The 20,282-nt window shown below is 58.2% G+C and overlaps 3 protein-coding genes across 6 annotated transcripts; 1 reads left to right on the forward strand and 2 right to left on the reverse strand.

Annotated features, from left to right (window-relative positions):
• Window positions 1-803: 803 nt before the first annotated feature.
• On the reverse strand, window positions 804-12,948 carry PRPF31 (pre-mRNA processing factor 31). Its single transcript, XM_053662550.1, has 14 exons — window positions 12,862-12,948; window positions 10,177-10,361; window positions 10,023-10,083; window positions 8,667-8,750; window positions 8,058-8,155; window positions 7,022-7,128; window positions 6,163-6,332; window positions 5,105-5,262; window positions 3,827-3,916; window positions 2,372-2,499; window positions 2,216-2,288; window positions 1,514-1,642; window positions 1,330-1,428; window positions 804-1,201 (listed from the first exon to the last, which is right to left on the reverse strand). Exons 2-14 carry the CDS (start codon window positions 10,351-10,353, stop codon window positions 1,076-1,078), a joined length of 1,500 nt encoding a protein of 499 aa, XP_053518525.1. The 5' UTR covers window positions 10,354-10,361; window positions 12,862-12,948; the 3' UTR covers window positions 804-1,075.
• Window positions 12,949-13,034: 86 nt separating this feature from the next.
• On the forward strand, window positions 13,035-17,767 carry TFPT (TCF3 fusion partner). 3 transcript variants are annotated; one of them, XM_053662557.1, is made up of 7 exons: window positions 13,035-13,433; window positions 13,848-14,101; window positions 14,287-14,378; window positions 15,234-15,304; window positions 16,872-16,941; window positions 17,028-17,246; window positions 17,619-17,767. In XM_053662557.1, exons 1-7 carry the CDS (start codon window positions 13,411-13,413, stop codon window positions 17,736-17,738), a joined length of 849 nt encoding a protein of 282 aa, XP_053518532.1. In that variant the 5' UTR covers window positions 13,035-13,410; the 3' UTR covers window positions 17,739-17,767. The 3 variants fall into 3 exon arrangements, with proteins under 3 accessions (XP_053518532.1, XP_036983423.2, XP_036983424.2); XM_037127528.2 differs by having other exon boundaries at window positions 14,287-14,357; XM_037127529.2 differs by lacking the exon at window positions 14,287-14,378 and having other exon boundaries at window positions 13,848-14,097.
• Window positions 17,768-17,817: 50 nt separating this feature from the next.
• On the reverse strand, window positions 17,818-20,048 carry NDUFA3 (NADH:ubiquinone oxidoreductase subunit A3). 2 transcript variants are annotated; one of them, XM_037127531.2, is made up of 4 exons: window positions 19,970-20,048; window positions 19,664-19,738; window positions 18,189-18,266; window positions 17,818-17,973 (listed from the first exon to the last, which is right to left on the reverse strand). In XM_037127531.2, the coding sequence occupies exons 1-4, from the start codon at window positions 19,977-19,979 to the stop codon at window positions 17,882-17,884; spliced, it is 255 nt and encodes an 84-aa protein (XP_036983426.1). In that variant the 5' UTR covers window positions 19,980-20,048; the 3' UTR covers window positions 17,818-17,881. The 2 variants fall into 2 exon arrangements, with proteins under 2 accessions (XP_036983426.1, XP_053518538.1); XM_053662563.1 differs by having other exon boundaries at window positions 19,599-19,738; window positions 19,960-20,016.
• Between the last annotated feature and the right edge of the window lie 234 nt (window positions 20,049-20,282).

Raw genomic sequence — 20,282 nt, forward strand, 5'->3', positions numbered from 1 at the left:
TGAATTAGGGTCTGTGCCCATAAGAGATTTTACCAGATAATGTATTAAACTTGGTGATTTTCTCTTGCTAACCTCTCGTGTCTATTGGACCAGCCGAAAGAACACTGAAGGCAGAAGACAATTTCTTCCTCCCTGACAGTAATGAGGAGGGGCACTGACATCGCAGGTGAGGGACCTGGGCCTGCTCCTCGGTGCCACTGTGAAGCCAAGCTCAGGGCAGAGTGGACAGGGCTGTGGGCAGCACCCCCCCTGAATTAGCCCTTGCAGGGTAAGCGAGGTCTGGGGCCCCTGCCTGGCCTGCCCAAGGCATTTCCCCACCTGCCTATGGTCCACGAGCCCTTCAGCCTGCTCCTTTTGACCCAAGTGGAGGAGACCTTGCCTGGGTCCCCAAACAGACCAGGGGCCCCTCACACATACCTGGTGAGTAGAGCTCGGCACAGCAGGGGGGCAGCTCCCACTGGATGAGAACAACGACAGTGCCCAGTTGCCGGGCCAGGACTGGCCCAGTGCTGATTGCCTCCTGGGTACCTTGCGGTATGAGTGAGCAGAGAGGGGAGGCCAGTTGCCCACGATGCCGGGGCCACTCAGGTCAGCCTACACAGAGACGCTGGGCTTTCAGCAGACATGTGGCTCGGGTGTAAGACACCCGAGGTTCCCTGAGGGGTATGGGGACGGAGAGGGTGCTCCGTCCCCATACCTGGGACCCTGTGGTAACAGAGCCCAAGCTCTGTCTCCCAAACCAGGCAGCTCTGACTCCTCCAGTCGCCCAGCTGCTGGACAAACAATCACTCCCCTGGGACAGATCCCGACAATGTGCTTTTAATCACACTTTTCCCAAAAGTATCCCCTTTCCTCATTAAAATAAAAAAGACGAGGCGTGGTGAAGACGGGCCCTGCCCCTCAGTGGGGTGGTGATCTCAGTGCCGGGGGGGCCTCTGTGCTTCCTTGGACAGTTCTGGCACCGGCCCACGGCAGGGCGGCTCTCCCTGCTGCAGCCTCCCAGCCCTGACCCTGGACCTCTTCAGATGCAGACGGCCTGTGTCCCTGCAGCGGCTGGCCAACCCAGGGTGGCCCCTCAGGTGGACATGATGCCATTCTTCTCGCTCTTGACCTTGAGGAACTCAGCCATGCTGGAGAAGTACTTCTGGTTGGCCTCGGCCACTTTCTTCTCTGCTGCCTGTGGGTTCACAATCTCCAGGCCCTGGGTTGGTGAGGGACACAGACAACGGGGTGGGCGGGTGGCCTGGCTCCTGACGACACCCTCCCACAGCCCTGTGTGAGCAGGCAAAGCAACCGAACCCTGGGGAGGGGAAGGGGCTTCCCAGGTACCTGCAGTGGGGTGAAGGCCACGCTGGAGGCGGTCCCCGAGGAGCGGTCTCGGATGGTGGACTTCCCGCCGTACACCACACTCTGCTTCTGCAGGGTCCGCTGTGGAGGGCAGGGCGGGTCCCGGCTGTGACCTGGGCTCTGCAGCGACGTCTGCCTCACCCCTCCCACCCAGGCCCAGCCATACCTGGAGTGTCTTGGAGATCCTGGCTTTAGTGGCCTCGTTCACCTGCGTCTGCCGCACACGCCCGCTGCCCGACTTGCCCAGGTGGCCCAGGCTGAAGCCCAGGTCCTCCTGGTAGGCGTCTTCCTCGATCTGGGGGAGGGGGAGGTGTCCTGGAGTTAATTACCCCTTGACTGGCTAGAAGCCCAGGTGTCCGTCCACCTGACCAGCCAGCCAGTCCCGCAGGCACCTGTTCAGGCACCTACTGGGGCCTCAGTGCAGTGAGCCTTGCTAAGGCCCCAGGTGACACTGGGGGTCTTGTTACTGATCCCCAAGCTGACAGGTGAGAGGGGCCGCACACGTGTACGTGCGTGTGTGGTTTCTGTGGGACCAGGAGGAGGCCTGGACCATGAGACTGGCAGGGCGAGGCAGGGGGAAGTGCGTGTGAGGCAGGACGTGGGAGGGGCAGCAGAGGGGGGCCATCGGGGGAGGCCTGCACTTCCCAGACCAGGAGCCTAGGTGGATGGAGAGCCTTGGGGCGAGGAGGCGGAGCTGAGGGTTGTGTGAGACCCCTCTGGGGCTGCGTAGACGAAGTGCGGAGAGACTGGGGTGGGGGAACCAGGCTGGGGTGGTGTCCCAGATCTGAGGGGGGCTGGGGCCACGGGGCCACGGGGAGAAACACAGCAGGGGACAGGGCAGGGTGCAGAGGGGGCCCCGGGGTCCCACCTCTCCGAAGCTCATGCGGTTGGCCTGCTTCCGGATCTCCGTCAGCCCCAGCCGCTCCTTCATCTTCCGGTACCTGAGGACAGGGCAGAGGGAGTCAGCGGGGGCAGGGCGAGCCCCCACCCTTCCCACCCCGCCTGGCCATCCCCCGGGCCCCACCTGCGGCCTCCTCGCTTCTTGCGCTGCCCATCCAGGGGCGCAGGCAGTGGCTTCACCTGCTTCACAGGGGGCGGCTCCTGCCACTTGTCGAACTTCCGCTCGATCTCGTCCTTGAGTTCGTAGCCCACCTGAGAGGGGTACGGGGAGGACATGCGGCTGCTTCACCGGCTCGGTCACTACTACTGGCTCTCTAGGGTTAGGCTCCACCTACCACCCGGAGACCCCCAGACTGGCCTCTGAACGCTGTGCCCACAGACGACGGTCTGCTCGACACTATGACGTGCACAGCCCCTGAGAACTCCTGCTGGCCCCATCTCCCGCCCCCTCTCTCTGCAGGTCAGCAAGTGGGGGACGCCCAGGGGCCGGTCAGCTTCCGCTCCATTTCTCCCTCACCCCGCAAATCCCGAGGCTCTTCTTCAGGAAAGATCCCAAACCGGTCCCTTCTCGCACATCCACAGAAGCTGAGCTCCCAAGGAACACAGCCCGTGGCCTTCCCCAGCCCGCCCGCCTCCTCTCCCAGCCTGGCCGCACTCCGGCCTCAGGGCCTTTGCAGCAGCTGCCCTCTGATGCCCACGAGATTCCCGAGTCGCTGGCTAACTTCACTCAGGTCTCTGTGAAACGCTCAGCTCCCCGAGGCCCACCTCCCTGGCCACCCAATGCCCCCCACCTCTCCCCTAGCACTGACTCGGCACCACTGGACACACCACCGATTTACCTGCGGTCCCCCCACCCTGCCCCCACCCCCCGTTTAGAGTGAGAATGCCACTGAGGCAGGGCTTCTGTCTGTGCGGCTCACCCTCACCCCCAGCCTCCAGAGCAGTGCGGGGGTGGGGCAGGGAGAGAGATGGAGTGAAAATGTCTCTCCTCACAGGGAACAAGCCCCTGAAGATGAGGCTTAACTGAATGGTCACTGAGCGGTGACACCAGGTGGCGGGTGAAATGCACCCCCACCTCCAAAGGGGTCTGCACCCGAACCTCCGGTCCCTGAACGTCACGTGACGTGACAGAAGGGGACTTCATGGTCAGGGTGGGGTCCTGAGGTGGGGAGGGGAGGGGCCTGATGTCACCAGATCCTTAAGACGCAGAGGGGGTGTGAGGACGGGAGCAGAGGCGGAGCTGGGAGATGCTACACTGTGGCTCTGAGGACGGAGGGAGGGGCCGGGCGACCAGGGACGCGAGTGGCCTCTAGAAGCGGGAGGGGGTGCAGGAACCAACCCTCCCCTGGCGCCCCCGGAACGAATGAACTCTGCCGACACCTTGACTTTAACCCCGTGAAGCCCATCTTGGACTCTGACCCACCGGGCTGTAAGATATCAACCCTGTACTGCATTAAACCACTATGCCTGCGGTCACTTGTTAAGGGCAGCAGCGACAGGAAACTGGGACGAGGGGACGGTGACCTCTGACAGGATGACAACTCTCCCTGGACGGACCAGAGCCACGTCCCCCCCTCACCTTGCCCTCCGTGCTCTCGTGGAAACTGTCCACGCGGGCGGCCAGCGTGCACTTGGCGGCCACCAGGCGGGCCGCTTTCCGCCGGAGATCCTGAAAGAAGGGGAAACCGAGGCCGAGTCAAGGTGAAGGTTCCGAGAGACCCCTCGGCTCCCAAAATGCCAGCCGCTGGGGTCTAATCTCTGCCTGTCAGCATCGCACCCTCATACCATGCGCCACTGGAGCAACAGCCATGGCAACAAAGTAACAATGTCAGTGTTTTCTGAAGCCTGCTTTTAAACAACTTACTCTGCAAAACTCTGGTTTGCAGAGACAACTTAACTGTGGTGCTACAGATGGAAAATCATCAAATACTACAAAATAAGCTTGTTATGATTCAAGTAGAACATACGCAGGGCTATCACTGAAGATCGTGTTGGGTGCCACGAAAGAAAAGGTGGCCCATGTTTCGGGAAACACCAAGGTGGTCCGTGTAAAACCTGTCCCCACAAGTCTCATTTAAATAATAATGATTGTAACAACGATGAAGTCAGCAGCAGCAACGTGCAGTGAAAAACCAGCCTGCCCCTAAGGGGTCTCACAGAACTGGCCGGACAGTAACCTTGTGATTCAGGGGGTGTCTCTGGGTCCCGGGGAATCAGTCAAGCTGGAGACAGGGATCAGCCACCCTGCGTAACCGAGTCCCAGTAAAGACTGAACACTGAGGCCCTGCCGGGTGGTGACGTCTGTGCCCGCTGCCACACTTCGGGGCTGGGAAAGGAACACGTCCTGACCAGGGCAGGATGCCCAGAAGCACCACAGTGGGTCCTATGGGACCCCGCCCGCCGCGCTTCTCCCCTTGGCTGATGCTACTCCATCCTCTCCTGTGGTCAACGTGACCCCAAGTGGGTCAGCACTGGCCAGTTCTGTGAGTCCTCTGTGTGGGTCGCTGAGCATGAGGCTGGCTTGGGGAACCCTCAGACTCACAAGATTACTCTTATGTCACTTGCGAGGTGTGAGGCCTGGCCTGGATGAGCCGTCATCGTGACCATGAAGCAGGCTGTTGTGTGTCCCCACCTTACAGATGGAAAGACCGAGGCACACAGCCCGGGCCTCTTGTCCGAGGACACCTAACTGGCCAGTGGCACTGCCGGAACCCCAACCCCAGTGCACTCGTGCCAGCATCCCTGTCCTCACGTCCCGTGTGACCCTGTCCCCCGGGTTCCCGACCACCGTCATCTGCCGATGGGACCACGCTGAGGCTGACAGGGCCCTTCCCGCCCGGCATGGTGGAGGGCTCACCGGGGGCAGGGACTGCACGATGTCACTGTGGTAAATGTAGCCGGTGTGGGGCAGCACGGAGGTGGACGAGAAGCCGGACAGCGTCTTGCGCTGGGCCCCCAGCAGCATGATGTTGCAGGCGGGCATCTTGGAGAGGTTGGTCAGGCCGCCGGCCACCCCTGCGGTGGGAGGGGGTGGGGGGAGGAGGTGAGAAGCAGCCGGGGCATTTGCCTGCCAGCTCACCTGTGTCCGCTCGTCGGCCAAGCTTCTGGCTGGATCTATGGGAGCCCTGCCGGGGGGGGGGGGGGGGGCCTGTCTCATTTCAGAGGGGCGATGTGGAGACAGCTCAGAGAGGTGAAGCGACTTGCCTGAGGGTGCAGAGCAAGCAAGCGGCCCGAGAGGAATCTGACCCCAGAGTCTGCAAAGCGGCACAGCCCACCCGGCGGAGTGCAGACCACAGGGCCCAGGTGTGTAGCGCCGGGGCTTCCCATGGGCCGGTGCAGGGAGGGAAGAGGGCTGTAGGCAGGGAAACGCCTCTACCAGTGACAGGGCCTGCTGGGAGCTGGGCCGGTGCCTGGAGTAGGGACACTGTGCCACCCACCGAACAAATCCTTACACTGGACCTTCCGCATGGCGTGCTGACCCATGCGGAGCAGAGCGGCCCCAGAGACGATCATCACAGTCTCCAGAACCTGAGACCCTGGCGCCTTTCACGGCCAAAGGGACTTCACAGATTTTCCCGGAGAACCCAGGCTCAGTGCAGGAGAAAGGCGTTGACATGAGGGCAGACTGGACGTGGAGGAAGGCCCCTGAGGACGCAGGGGCCTCTAGAAGCAGCAAAGGGCCAGGAAACAGACCCTCCACACAGGGATACGGCCCTGCCTGAACCTTGACCTTAGCCCAGGGAGGCCCTGTTGGACCGGCTGTCCAGAACCCTGAGGTGACAGACTATGTTGTTTAAGGAGCTCAGTCTGCAGTCATTTGTTGCAGCAGCCACAGGAAACTGCAGGACACACCGCCAGGACCACTGTCCCCGTCTCGGGAGGACGGCGAGGCCCCTCTCCTGGGCCTGCGCTCACCCATGATCTTGGCGGCCGTGGACGCCCCGATGATGATGGAGAGGTTGGGCGCGATGAAGGACATGCGGGACTCCACATACTCGTAGATGCGGTGCTTGGAGGCGTTCAGCTCCAGGGCCATGTCGCAGGCTTCCTCCAGCCGCTCCAGCTCCTCCTCCGACAGCTGCTGCCTGGTGGGGGGTGGGGAGGCCGGAGCTGTGGCTGGGGTGGGCCGGCCCCTCCTGGGTTTCCTGCCTGACCGCTGTGCGTGCACGTGTGCGTGTGTGCACACGTGCAGGTGTGTGCTGCCTCAGAGCTCGGCCCCTGCCTGCGGCTGCGTCACCACCTCCTCCAGGGAGCCACCAGAGCCAGGCTGGGTAGGCACCCCTCCTCTGTGCCTGACACTTGCCCCTTGGCCTTTGACCTGTGTGCGTACCTTCTTCCTGCCAGACAGAGCTCTGAGAGGACAGAGCCACGTCGCAGTTGCTAAATTCCGTGACCAGGCGAGGAAACGTACCCACGTTTGTCCACAGAACAGGACGACACCCCACAGGACTCTGCTCGGGGTTTAAACACGGCTCCTTCTCTCAGGCACAGATGCCGGTAACGGAGCCGGAACAAAGTCCCACCTTCACTCCTGATTCCGGCTCACCCTCTGCCTCACCCCTCAACTACAGGCTCCTGGGGGGGAGGCTGGCTCTTCATACAGTGCGGACCCCCGAGCCCAGCCTGGTGCCTGGCTGGCAGGTGCCACCCGCAAAACACCCGTGGAACTGAAACGAACTGTCCTCGTGAAACCGACACCCATGCCACAGGGACCCGGAGGTCACCACCTGCTGTCAGTGGGGCCACAGCACATCCCCCCCTGCTGGGCACGCACCCCTGGGTGGTGGAGGCGGTCACGCTGACGACCATGATGGTGGCGTTGGTCAGGATCTGCTGCAGGTTCTCGTTGTTCTTGCACTTGTCCAGGCTGTTGCCCAGCTCCTGCGGGCGGGGAGGCAATGGAGGGACGGCACGGGGACGCAGGGGGACTCCTGACCCACCTGCTCCTGCTCCCGAGCTGGGGATGCTGGAGAGGCGGGGTCTGCCCGCAGGGCGCCTCTCCTGCCCCTGCCGGCTCTGAGTGTCCGCACCGTCCACCCTGCGCTGGCCGGTCTGGAGATGGACCAGCACCACTGGCCACCGGGGAGGACCCGCAGCCCGGTAAACTCAGACTGCAAACAGGACCCATCGCCTCCCTGCACGGACGTCCCTGGCCGCCGCCCTCACCTCTGGGCGCACGTGGGGGCCTCCTCGCTGGGTCCCTGCCTTCACTGGCACCCGACCCTCCCTCCCAGGGCGCGGAGGTGAGAGGTGACCCGACCTCATCAACTTTGCCTTCTGGCTTCCAATTCCTTGTTCCCTGGACCCATCAGGGCTCGTTGCCCGCTCAGGGTCTGGACACTGGACACTTCTCCCCCCAGATCTCTGCACGGCTGCCGCCTCATCGGATCTCAACACTGCCTGCTCCGCCCACCGGAGTGGGAGTGGGGCACCCCCTCATCCTCTTCCCCTGCTGCCTGGGCCCCACTCCCGTCCCTCTCAGGAGACCCTGGGGAGCGGAGGGTGGGGCGGAGGAGCCCTGAGCATGTCCTTTCCAGGCTTCACCCATCACGCACCGGGCAGCTGGCAGCAGCCGGGCTACCCGTCACCCTCTCCAGACCCCAGAGGGCGAGGGAGGCAGCTGGGGCCTCCGACAGCACTCGCGGCAGCCATTCACCTGCCTCCAGTGCTCATTCGCCTCAGGCCAAAGCTGAGTGAGGGAGCCTTTCCCGACCCAGGGTCCAAGGGAGGGGGAGGGACCTGCTTCCCCTTCACACTGGTGGCTGTCAGGAGGCCTAGGTTCTCCCCCAGCCCCCACCCCTCCCACTTACCTTGACCGTGCGGATATAATCCAGGGCGTTGGGCACCAGCGACTCCAGTTCGGGGAACCGCTTTGAGTACTTGTCCCGGATGAACTTATGGATGATGTCTGAGGTGGGCAGAGACAGGACGCATCTGATGAGGAGACAGGCAGGCTGTGCTGGCTGTCCCCCGACACCCGCTTCCCCTTCTTCCTTCAGTAACTGAACCCCTGAGCTTTACCTGGGTGCAAGGACACCAGGATAAAGAACACGTTTCTGGCTCCCTCACGCCGGGCAAGCCAAAACGTGTTCTGTTCTCCAAATGACACGTGCAACTCCCAGGTCATCCCTTAAAGGGAGCTGTGCCCTCTTCCCTCCCCCGTTTTGCTGGTGGGGATGTGGAGGTGATGGGTGGAAGTAGGCAGTCACTCTGTACCACAGCAGATCAATGAGACAAAAAGAGGATGGGCACCCGATGCTGTAACGGCTTGGACTTACACGAGAAAGGAAAATACACTTCTTGCTTATTTAAGCCCCTGTCTCGGCAGCAGAACCTGGATTCAAGCTAACCGGAGGAGCTCGGAGGCGGGACCCTGGGAAAGGCCAGCCCGGGGTCCTGTCTGTCCCTCCCACACTCACTCAGCTCGTTCTCAATCTCCACGGTCAGGTTGTTGGCGTCCACGATGACCCTGTATTCAGGAGCCGCCTCCACTGGTCCCATCACTGTGAGGATGAAAAACAGGCTGGTGAGCCGCCCCATGCCCGAGGTTCTGCACACGCAGCTCTCTTTCCCTGGACACACGCCCCCCCGGCTATTGGCCTGGTGTGTGCATTCATGCTTTAGTGTCCAATCCGGGTGTCGGTCCTTCCCTGACCACAGGAGGGCCAGGCAGGGTCAGCTGGCCCTCCTGTGGCTCCAGAGTGTCCCCAGTCCCAGCAAGCACTGCCCACCAGTAGCTGCCTGGGGCCTGGCCTGTCTGACCTCGGCTGACTCCTCTGGGTGCCCAGCACCCACAGGCCTGGCCCTGAAGTGCCAAAGGAAGACTTTACAGAGAAGAAAACATGAATCTCCCTGAAACTCTGCTCTGACGACTCCACCCTGTGCCCCACAGCCTCTATCTAGGGCTTCCCGCTGCCACTGAATTCCAGAGAGCCCCATCCTGACGGGAAGAACTGGGTGGAACAGGGTCACCCTTGGAGAGCTGATCTGGACGGGCCAGCATTCCTCAAAGTCGGGTGAAGAGGTTTTAAATGACGCTTCGGTCATCGTATACGTTTAAGGTTACGTCCCATTTACCAAATTAGACCAGTTTTCTACTCACAGTAGCATAATTCTCCTTCTAATGTAAATTTAATAAGAAAAGTACATTGATTTAAAGGAGATGGGAAATAGGGGTTGAATGGCTGTATTAAAAAGGCGATTAAGGTGTACGAGTTGGTAGTTACTGAACGGTCACAGGAATACAAAGTACAGCACAGGAAGTACAGTCGATAAAACTGCAATAAATATGAGGTGCCAGGTGGGTGCTGGAAGTATCGGGAGGAATCACTTCATAAGTTATATAAATGTCTAATCGTTATGCTATACACCTGCAGCTAATATAATCTTATGTTACCTATCACTGAAAAGAACTTCTTAAAATTACATTGGATGTTAAAAAAAATAAAAGCAAATAAAAAACAGGAGGTGAAGTAAACAGGACACGTGGCAAAACCCCTGTGACCGGTCACGTGACCCAGGGAGAAACCCTGACAGCCGCCCTAGGCAACTACCGAGTGCTCAGCACGGAGCAAGAACTTTAGAAATGCTGGCTTTAAAATGCAGCATCTTTTCAGGAGAGAAGGGGACTGGGTTGGGATGGAAGAGAAGGTGGCGGCTCTGGAAAAGGCCGACAGGGAGACAGACCCCACTTCCAAAACCACAAGCAGCAAAAGGGGCCCAGGGGCCTGGTGGGAGACCAGGCGGGCGGGTGAGGTTGAGCCGGGGGGAGGTACCTTCCGAAGCCTTGGCTTGCTTGCTGATATACTCCTCAATCTTCATCATGATCTCAGCAAACTGGGGAGGAGAGGAGAGTCAGAATCCAGGGCAGTTTGGGAAAAGCCACCAAGCACCTCACCGCTCCGGAGCTTCCATTTGCTGCCTGCTCACCATCTTGCTGTCCCACAGCTTGGCGATGCTCTTGACCGAATCCCCGGAAAGATCCAGCTGTGTCTCCTCCTGCACATCCTCGATCGCTGGCTCCTCTTCTTCTTCCCCATAGCTTCCTCCTTCCTCTTCTTCCGCCGCCTCCTCGAGGTCGGCCAGGAGCTCGTCTGCCAGAGACATCCCGAGGCCTGTCGGGGGGAGAGCAGGGTTCCCCCTCATTACCGTGAGGGGCTTCCCCCCCACCCCCAGGGGCCTCGGTCTATCCTGCTCAATCCCACTAGCACACAGGCTCCACAAGGACAGGCGTCTTCATTTGTGTTGCCCTCCAGCCTCTAACTGTGCCTGGCATGTAGGGAGTGCTCAATAAACACCTACTAAATGAATCCATGGACAAGCCTTCTGGAACCCAGGTCATCTCCAGCCACAACGCACACCACCTACCCTCTCACTCACCTCACTGACAAGACACAGCACAGCTCGTACGCCACCACCTTGCTAAGGCTTAAAAGATACTTCCTTCCCATGATAAGATGCAATCTCTCATTTTTTTTTTCTATAGCAGAGCTCTCCTCCCCTTCCCACGAATTGTTGGGCCCCAACTGGGTGGCAGATTTCCTAACACACTGATCTGCTCAGCCTTAGGGGCAACCAGACAGGCCTCCTATGTCTAGAATGCCCAGGATGGTCACCTCTGGCAACAGGCAGCCTCTTCAACAGCCCCAGATGCTGTAAAAATATTAGTCTTTCCTTTGAGTCCCATAAAGAGGAAAGGGTTGGGAAACACTTAATTGTTCTACAAGGTACAATCCCCACCACTCTGTCCTCCCCACTGCTTTTTCTTTTCCCTCCCCCGACAGCATGTTTTATTGATGTGAGAGAGAGAGGAAGGGAAGAGAGAGAAAGACACGTGAAAGAGAAACGCCGATCAGTTGTCTCTTTTACATGCCCCGACCAGGGATCAAACCCACAACCTGGGAACAGGCCCTGACCAGAGATTGAACTCGCGGTCTTTGGGTGCAGCACAGGATGATGCTCCAACCAACTGAGCCACTTGGCTAGGGCTGTTCTTGTTTCGTTTTTAAAGCAGTCTTTCCCTCTTCCTGTCCCTTTCCTCTCTCCATAAACCCATCCCCCTTTCCTCACGCCTGCCCCATCCTCCTCTAATGTATGGAAACAGAAACTGCAAACTCCAATGCTCAGAGGCTAAGTGGGTGGCCAGTGAGTGGGGCAGCCTGGGGGCTGGGCAATAGGGAGGAGTGGGGCCTGGAGAACAAGAGAACTCATGCCTGATGTACAGGCACAGCCGATGTCACACCAGTGGGAACACAGGCTGCATGTTGCCAGGTCTTCTAATTTTTTTCAAGAGAAGCAAGAAACTAAATTTGTATGTGGAACCTCCCAGTCTGAAACATCTCTTTCTTATTATTTAAACAGACAATTTAGGTAAAAGTAAAAATAAAAAACAGCCACCGCCACGGCACAGGCCCTACCAAACAGGCGAAAACAGGACAGAAGTGGCCCTTGAGCTGCCAGTTGAAGACCCTGGGGATGTCCAGGTGTGTCTATGAGATCGGTCTCTCTTACCCTTCTCTCTATGATGCACCACGTTCCCTTTACACTTGCTTCTCTTTATACGGCACACCCTTTCCTCTTGAACGCCTGTTTATAACCTCACACCTGTCTTTCTCCACAACTCCCCTCACTCGCTTTCGGCTAGAGGAAATCTTCCTTTGTGTATAGAATACAGCCCCCTCCCCCGATACAACACTCAGGTGTCTCTTCAAACCTCTTTTCTCTGCTCCTCTCCCCAGGGAGAACCGTAAGCCAACCTAGGGACCACGCCTGTCTGCTCACTGCTGTATCCCCACCATCTAGCACTGAGTAGGCATTCAAGAAGTATTTGGTAAATGAATAAACAATTATATTTAATCCGTATACCCACCACATTATGGTTTCTTTTTTCCCGGTCTCTCACTATATCATTTTTTCGTCCCTCTGGTAGGAGCATAAATATGATGTCTTACGACGTAGGTCGGTCTTCTGTGACCGCTCCCCCAGATCCCATCCCGCTATTAGACATCTATGAGCTCCTTAGTTTGCCTCAACACTTGGCATTCTGTAAATTTCTTCATTTTGTTTAATGCCCGTCTTCCCCACGGAGCTCGTTTCCTTGACGACAGGGGCGGTTTCATTCATTGTTCACAAGCCCCAGTGCCCTGAGCACGGAGTAGGTACATGAACGTCGTTTGATTCCAGCCTACCTCCGCCACCATCCCCCTTGCCCGCGAGTCCTCGCCACATTTCCTTCGCTTACCAACCTTTTCCCCCTCACTTTTTATGGGCTCAGCCTCCAGTTCTCATCTTATAGTCCAGTTCCCTGACCCACGCATCTCACTCTTGGTGACACGGCCCGCCGCACGTCCTGGGGGCAGCCTATGGCGTCTCCCACACTTGGGATTAAGTTATTACTCGATCACCAGTCTCCCCAAGTGAAGCGTTGTAAGAAGACAAGAGACATTTTGGCTCTTGCCATAACCTCCCCCCTCCACCCCTTGTGCTAACGTTGTGGGAGCACCGGAGACCTTGGTGTGGTCAATCTAGTAAAGACCGCCTCTGTCCTTGCTCCGGTCCAACCCCCCGACACCGGAAACCAGCCTCCCGCCCCGGCCACGGCCGCAGCACACTCACCAACTCTTTCCCCGCACCTCCGTTTCTAGAAACCTGGTTTCCAACCGCAGTCGACGCTTACTGATGACGGCTCGCCTTTGCGCCCTGGCCAAGGCAAAACTACGCTCTGATTGGTCTCCGCCCCGCGTCCTTCCGGACTGCGTTTGGAACAACAACTTTATTAGCACCGGCAGCTAGGCGGAGAAAGGGTGAGCGAGAAGTAAGGCGGGGGACAACGCCGGCTCACGGTCCCCTCCGAGGACTGAGCCTCTAAGCGGAGAATCGCCGTGATTAGACGATACAGCGTCAAGACGAGAAGAAAGACGGAGGCAGCCCAGACGACTGGTGGAGGGGTTAGACGAGAGAGGCCTTTCAGCCGGGACTCAGGGGTCGGATGGGTGGGTGGTTAGGAAGGGAAGCCGGAAATTGGGGACTACAACTCCCAGGAGGCCAAGCTTCACGGAAGCTTGGCCGTGAAGCCCGATGGGACCGGTAGTTTTGCGAACGACTTAACCTAGCGATTTGAGAGGTTGGAGTTCTGAGTCCTGGGGCGGCGAGAGCAAGGGCGAAATGGAGCTGGAGCAGAGAGAAGGGTAAGTGGCTTTGAGGAAAATTGTCAGTCCCAAAAGACACTGCGCCTGGAGAATATGCAGCCACCCGCGCTTTATTGTGAGGGCTGATGGGGATTGTAGTTCCTGCAACGGCTTTGGGTTATAACTCTTAGGAACTGGGGTCTGTGCTTGAGCATCATCCTGGGGGAGGAGGCTGGGATTCTAGAGGTTGGAGACCTGGACTCCTGGGTCTCAGTGAGGGGTTTGGGCCTCCATCTTCCCTGGATCCTCAGAAGGAAGTGCCTGGGGTCTGAACTCCCAGATCCTGGGAGGAGGGTGTCGGGGCTTGAATTGTGGGCCCTAGAAAGGAAGGGCTGGGGGCCTGGACTCCAGGGTCTGAGGGAGGAGGAGCTGGGAGCCGGAGGTTCAAGTTCTCTGAGCCTCCTGACTCTACAGGACCATGGGCTTTGAAGAGTTCTCAGCGCCGCCAGGCTCGGAGCTGGCGCTGCCTCCGCTGTTTGGTGGTCACATCCTGGAGAGTGAGCTTGAGACAGAAGTGGAGTTTGTGTCTGGGGGTCTGGGCAACTCGAGCCTCCAGGAGCGAGATGAAGAGGAAGAGGCAGCCCGGGGCCAGCAACGGCGCCAACGTGAACTCAACCGCAGGAAGTACCAGGCGCTAGGTCGGCGCTGCAGGGAGATCGAGCAGGTAGGTGAGTGCGGATGCCGTGTCGGGCTCCCCTGGTCTAAGTTACCACCCATTGCTCCCAGTTTCTGTCCACATGAAACTTCCTGGCCTAGCAGGATGAATCTTTCATTCATTATTCATTATTCATTGATTATGCACCTGTTACGCACCTGGCGCGATGCAAGGTACCTGGAGTACTCTCTCCTCTAGGAGCTTCCCTGACAGCCCAGCTCAGTTCGCTGATGCCTCACAGCTGCTTCTCTGCTCCCCACCGATCACAGGTCAAAGCTCCAGCTCTTCAGGTCTCTCACACCCCTGGCATCAGTCGTCCCTCTTCCCTATTCTATCACTGAATCTCCCTGGGTCCTTCTCCCATCCATCCTCACAGCCCCTGCCCCAGACTCAGGTTCTCTCCGCTGAATCGCTGCATTAGCTTTGTAAGAGAACGAGGATGGAGCAGTGGGCAGGTCCACAAACAACTAACAGCATGACATGAGGCTTGGATTTTTTTTTTTTTCTCCAGTGAGGGGGAGGCTAGAGAAAGGTGTCCAACGGGAAGACTCTGAATTTGGTTGTATTGGTTTGCTGTAACCAAGCACCGCCCACTAGGTGGCCACATAACAGAAAAGTGGCCACTGCTGCTCCGTTCTGAAGGCCGGAAGTCGAGGTCAGGGTTGGTCCCCCAAGGCTGTGAGGGAGAACTGCTCTGCACCACGCTCCTGGGGTCCGGTGGTCCGCTGGCACTCTTTGGTGTGCCCTGGTCCTCTGCCTTCATTTTCCCATGGCATTCTCCCTGTGTGCGTGGTGTGTGTCCCACGTCCCCCTTCTTGTAAGGATGCCCACCATAGTTACTGGATTGGGGCCCCCCACAGTGACCTCATTTAACTCGGGGGAAGAGCATGTGTGAAGCCCCCAGGACAGAAGGGTGTGCAGGGGGTCGCAGCGGCAGCGTGGAGGCCAGTGTGAGTGGGGGGGAGGGGAAGGGAGGAGGGAGAGGAGCAGGGGCGGTGGGAATAGGTGAAGGAGCAGGCGCAGGAAGTACAGCCCCTCAAGGTCCAAAGACTGCCTTTGGGCCGGCTCCCTGGTCACAGCAGGGGCTCCACTCACCCTCTGTCGATTGTTGGCCCGCTGACCTGTGCGCTCCCACCTCCCCGCAGGTGAACGAGCGGGTCCTGAACAGGCTCCATCAGGTACAGAGGATAACGCGGAGGCTTCAGCAGGAGCGGAGGTAATCCCTTTGCATGCCTGTGCTCCCAAACCTTATTTCCATGTGCTTCTCATCATTTCTTCACCTTCCCTGTCTCCCTGGCTGGCCATTTGGGGCCAGGAGGAGGCGAGGCTGGAGGGGTAGGGGGGGGCCTAAGGACCAGGAGTGGGATTGGGTCTTGCAGGAAAGAGCTGGCCTGGGCCTTGGGGGAAGCAGGTGTGTCCCCGCTGGGTGGTAAATGAAGCAAACGAAGGGGCCCCAGCCTTAACCCCAGGCTCAGTTTCCAGCACCATGTTGCTGTGTGATACTGAGCAGGCGATACCTTCTCTCAGAGCCCCCATTTCCTGACAGCCACGGGTGACGAAAAAGTCATGCCAAACCCATGAGGCTGCTGAGGAGTAAACAGGAGCTCACAAACAGGAGCTCACCCTGTGAGTTCGACTCAGAGCCTCCCACCTAGGATCACCGGGACCAGGGGACCAGGGCGGGTGTGAGCTCAGGGGCCAGCCTGCCCCGGATCTGATGCTGGCCCTGCCACCCTCTGTGTCCCCCTTCGGGACGATGGGGAAGAATTGGCCTTATACTGAAGGGTTCCATGGTGAGTCATCAAACCAGAAACAGGAGAAGAGTGGTTGCTGGGGGTGGGGAACCTGGGAGTTCTTGTTCAGCTGTGGACAGAGGTTCACTTTGGAAAGGTCAGGCGAGTTCTAGAGATGGATTACGCTGATGGATGCACGACAGTGTGTTACCTAACACCACTGCACTGTGCCCTTAAAAATGGGTCAATTGGGAAACTTTGTATCCTACCACAGTTTTTTAAAAATACGTGGTTTTTTTTTCAAAAGCAAAACAATAAAATATTAGGCCAAGTCACTACTCTGCTCAAAACCCTTCAGGAGTCCCACTTGACATCCTTCCCACAGCCAACCAGGCCGTAATCAGATGGCCCTTCCCAGAGGCCTCCCCACCCACCTCAGGACCTTTGCACTTGCTGTTCCTGCCCCCAGAAACGTTCTTCTGCCACCCGCTCCCTTCCCAGTGAGACCTCCTCGCTGTCCTCTTCAAGTTCCAATCAGGTGCCATCCGTCCTCCCTCCTACTTTCTGACCTATTATCATTTGCTGGCTCACAGGTAGCATTTAGTCAGTTAGAGCTTTAAAAAAAAAAAAAGCAAACAAACCCCAAAGCGTTGAGAAGAGGAACAGGGAAAGGAGAAGGCAGAGTCGATAGGAGGTGGTCTGCACACTCCTCTCTCTGGTCTTCTTGTTATTAATGAAAATAACTTGCCCTCGGAGGTTGGCTAACCAGCATCCCGCCGGTCTCCAGGTTACAGACCACATCTGGCCGTGGGGCCCCTCTCACAGCAGTTCTCCCCAGTTGGAGTTGTCATCTCCCAAAGACAAAGCAAGAAAACTGAGGTGCAGAGGTCACCTCGCTGTGCCCAAAGTCCCACGGACTGGTCAGGTGCATGGCACCCAGGTCTCTCGGACTCTGGAGCTCCAAACCTTCCAGGTCAAGGACCCGTGGCTGCCCCTTTTCCCAACTGCCAGGAAGTGAAGGTGTCCTCTGGTGGCTTCTCCCCGATGCAGGTTCCTCATGAGAGTGCTGGACTCCTACGGCGATGACTACCGTGCCGGCCAGTTCACCATCATGCTGGAGGTGAGCGCAGGGTCTGTGGGGTCTCCGGGGCCTGGCTGAGCCGGGAGTCCGGGGCCATCTTCACCTGCCTCCTGTCTCCTCACCAGGACGAGGGCAGCCAGGGCACAGATGCCCCCACCCCAGGCAATGCTGAGAATGAGCCTCCAGAGAAAGAGGGGCTGTCTCCGCCCAGAAGGACACCAGCACCCCCAGAACCCAGCAGTCCGGCCCCTGGTGAGGGGCCCAGTGGGCGGAAGAGGCGGCGAGCGCCCCGGGAAGGACGTCGAACGGGAGTCCCACTGACTCCAGAACTGGCCCCTGTGCAGGTGGGAGGCCTGGGGCCTGGGAGCCAGGCGAGGAGGGATCAGGGCTGTGGGCTTCACGGCAGGTGTCCGGCTAGGAGAACTGGAGAGAGGACATGAAGCAGAGTGGAGGGTTGAGGTTATGCAGGGAAAGGGAAGAGCTGGAAAAGCCAGGGTAGAGGCTTGGGTAGAGAGGAGGAAGACCTGGAGGAGGTTATGGGGAGGAGGAGGAGGGATGGGAGGCTGGAGAATCTGGACACCACGTGGACCCAGGAACACTGGGACTTTCTGAGGTGCAGAGAGGAGGCTGTCCAGCCTGGGACAGCAGGAATGGTGGGGCTGAAGGGTCCTCTCCAGACCCCAAGCCTACTCACACCTCCCTCTTTTCTCCCCCAGATAAAGGTCGAGGAAGACTTCAGCTTTGAAGCAGATGAGGGCCTGGACTCAAGCTGGGTTTCCCGGGGGCCAGACAAACTACTGCCCTACCCCACCCTAGCCAGTCCCCCCTTTGACTGAACCCCTCCCAATACAGACTCCATACTCTCCTTGGCCACTGTCTTGGCTCCCGCCTATAATCACACACTCAATTCTGGGGTCGGTTTTCACATCTTTATTGGGGGCCATAGGGGAGGGGATGTCCTTCTGGTCAGTAGAGGTGTTCACAGTTTCTTCAGCCACTCCAGGCTTGGGCCCTGGGGGTCCTGGGGGTGGCTGGGCACGTCGGGCATGTTCCCATCATCTCGGACGGGCACTGCAGGACAGGAGGGTGGGCCACTGAGACCAGCAGATCTCCAAGGGGCCCCGAAGAAGGCTGGTCTGTCACTTTATATTCTAAGAGGGAACTGGGACTTCAGGGAGAAAGAAGATGGGGGGAGTAAGGGCCAGAGATGCACAGACAATCAAGGAGACAGACAGACCTAGAGACTTGGAAAAAACCAAAGAGAGGTTGATACGATCCCCACTCACCTGGGTAGGTGTAGGGTGTGACCTTGTTGATCATGGCAGCATACTTGGTGTAGGGGCTGACGATGGGCAGGACTATAGCTGTGGAGAGACAGGGGTGAGGCCCTGGGAAGGTGGCTCTGGAAGGGGGAGGGGCAGAAGCTGAACTTTGGAGCCTGAGTGCATTGTGGGGGGGGAGGGAAGCAGGAGGTACAGCACCTCCAGGAGGTCCCTCTGCTTTGCATAGGCCTGGGAGCCAAAACTTAATAGATACATGGGACCTAGAGGGCACCGAAGAGGGAGGTGGAGGTAGTTATGGAACAAGTGCATTGGAGTGTAGAGGTGATCACTGAGCATCTGGGGTGGGGGAGTGTCCTTCAGAATGTTCTGGGGGAATCGAGAACAAACTGAGGGAGAGGACTCGTACCAGAGCAGTCCATCTAGGCTGGGAGGCAGGAATCCCGGCGGGGGGGGGGGGCGGGCAGAGCATATATAGGAACATTCTAAAACACCACTGACAGAAATATAAGAGCCACACGTGTAATTTTACATTTCCTAATCGCCACATTACAGTTAAAACATACCGGTTAATTTTTTAAATGTATTTAAGCTGATACATCAGAAACATCGTTTCAACACACCATAAGAAAAATGGAAGGCCCTGGCTGGTGTAGCTCAGTGGATTGAGTGCGGGCCTGCGAACCAGACAATCGCGGTTTGATTCCCAGTCAGGGCACATGCCTAGGTTGCAGACCAGTTCCCTACAGGCCAGTTCCCAGCAGGGGACGCACAAAAGGCAACCATACATTGATGTTTCTCTCCCTCTCTCCTTCCCTTCCCCTCTAAAGATAAATAAATAAAATATTTAAAATAAATTTAAAAAGAAAAATGGAGTGGCCAAGGTGGCCTATGGGACCACTGTCTCCTAAGAACCTTACCCAATGACCTGCAGACCAGTGGCGTTCACAAGACCTGGGGACTTGTCAGAAATATTGTATCCCAGGCCCCGCCCAGCCCTGCAGAATCAAAGCCTGCATTTTACCAAGAGCGCCCCCACACACACACACAAACACAATCAAGTGACCGCAACACATGTTCATGAGTAATCCGGTCCCAGAGCAGAGGCTCTCGGTCAGGTCGCACATTAGTGGCTGGGAGATTGTGATGGTGCAAGTGAGAAGGATGCGGATATTTATTATTATTGTTATTTATCGCTTAGGTGTTTTTAATGCACAGCCAGGGTGAGGATCCTCTCCTACAGGGGCATTAGGGACCCCCCTGGGGTGGGGAGGATGAGGCTGTTGAAGGGGTCATAATATCAGGAATGGGGAGATAGGCCAGGAGACATCGTGGGGATGTTGACACAGAACGTAGAAGGGGTCCAGGGGGCCTTCGGGAAAAGGACAGAACGCCGGGGAGGGGGGGAGACGAGACCTTTGGGGCGGGTGGGGAAGGTAAAGCGGGGACGCCGGTTGGGATGCACGTTCGCGCTCACGCACCGAGGCCCGCGATGGTGAAGGACGCGACCAGCACCGGCTCCTTGGCCCAGGCATTCTTGAGGAAGGCGGCGAGTCCTGGGGAGGTGGGTGGGGAAGATCATTCCAACAGGGAATGAATGCCCCTGGTGACCTCTAACCCTCTGCTGTGGAGGGCTCCTCCACCAGCGCCCTGGAGGAACCCTCTCGTGACCTCGGCGTCCCCCTCCGGCCCCAACCCTGCCGCCTCCACGGGAGTATCGCCGTGCCCTAGCCCCGCTCTGCCCCATTTCACCCTGCATCCCACACGCCGCAGGTACCCGAACTTACTCCCGGCCATCTTGGTCACGGCGGTGGCGGCGGCGGCGCGGGGCACCCTGGGAATTGTAGTCCCGGCGCCGGAGGCTCCGCTGAGTCCGCGCTTGCGCACTAGCGCAGAAACGAAGTTCTTGGCGGTGGCAGGACGGAAGGCAACGTTCTTGCTTTTAGTGCAAGCCTGCCTCGGCACACCTGCTGCCGCCCGATTTTCTGCCTAGAAATCGCTCTAGACGAATAATTTCTACTGCCCAGGCCTCCTGCTGCAACACGCTTAAGGCGGAATACAACAGTCTTCATTTCGTAGTCTACTTACAAAAGCCCATTT

Source organism: Artibeus jamaicensis, unplaced genomic scaffold (genome assembly GCF_021234435.1).
Source record: "Artibeus jamaicensis isolate MK-2021 breed Jamaican fruit bat unplaced genomic scaffold, CSHL_Jam_final contig_2566, whole genome shotgun sequence".
NCBI lineage: Eukaryota > Metazoa > Chordata > Mammalia > Chiroptera > Phyllostomidae > Artibeus > Artibeus jamaicensis.

What these genes read in the sequence shown, in the direction of transcription:
- NDUFA3 (XM_053662563.1), bottom strand. Translation starts at nt 19,979, where the DNA reads ATGGCCGGGAGTAAGTTCGG. An exon ending in CTTCCCCACCCGCCCCAAAG is followed by an intron (nt 18,267 to 19,598) that starts GTCTCGTCTCCC and finishes GTCTCTCCACAG; the next exon opens with CTATAGTCCTGCCCATCGTC. An exon ending in CACACCCTACACCTACCCAG is followed by an intron (nt 17,974 to 18,188) that starts GTGAGTGGGGAT and finishes CCTGTCCTGCAG; the next exon opens with TGCCCGTCCGAGATGATGGG.
- TFPT (XM_053662557.1), top strand. Translation starts at nt 13,411, where the DNA reads ATGGAGCTGGAGCAGAGAGAAGG. An exon ending in TCAAAGCTCCAGCTCTTCAG is followed by an intron (nt 14,379 to 15,233) that starts GTCTCTCACACC and finishes ACCTCCCCGCAG; the next exon opens with GTGAACGAGCGGGTCCTGAA. An exon ending in AGGCTTCAGCAGGAGCGGAG is followed by an intron (nt 15,305 to 16,871) that starts GTAATCCCTTTG and finishes TCCCCGATGCAG; the next exon opens with GTTCCTCATGAGAGTGCTGG.
- PRPF31 (XM_053662550.1), bottom strand. Translation starts at nt 10,353, where the DNA reads ATGTCTCTGGCAGACGAGCTCCTGGCCGACCTCGAGGAGGCGGCGGAA. An exon ending in GCAAGCCAAGGCTTCGGAAG is followed by an intron (nt 8,751 to 10,022) that starts GTACCTCCCCCC and finishes TCATCCTCACAG; the next exon opens with TGATGGGACCAGTGGAGGCG. An exon ending in ATTATATCCGCACGGTCAAG is followed by an intron (nt 7,129 to 8,057) that starts GTAAGTGGGAGG and finishes CCCCGCCCGCAG; the next exon opens with GAGCTGGGCAACAGCCTGGA.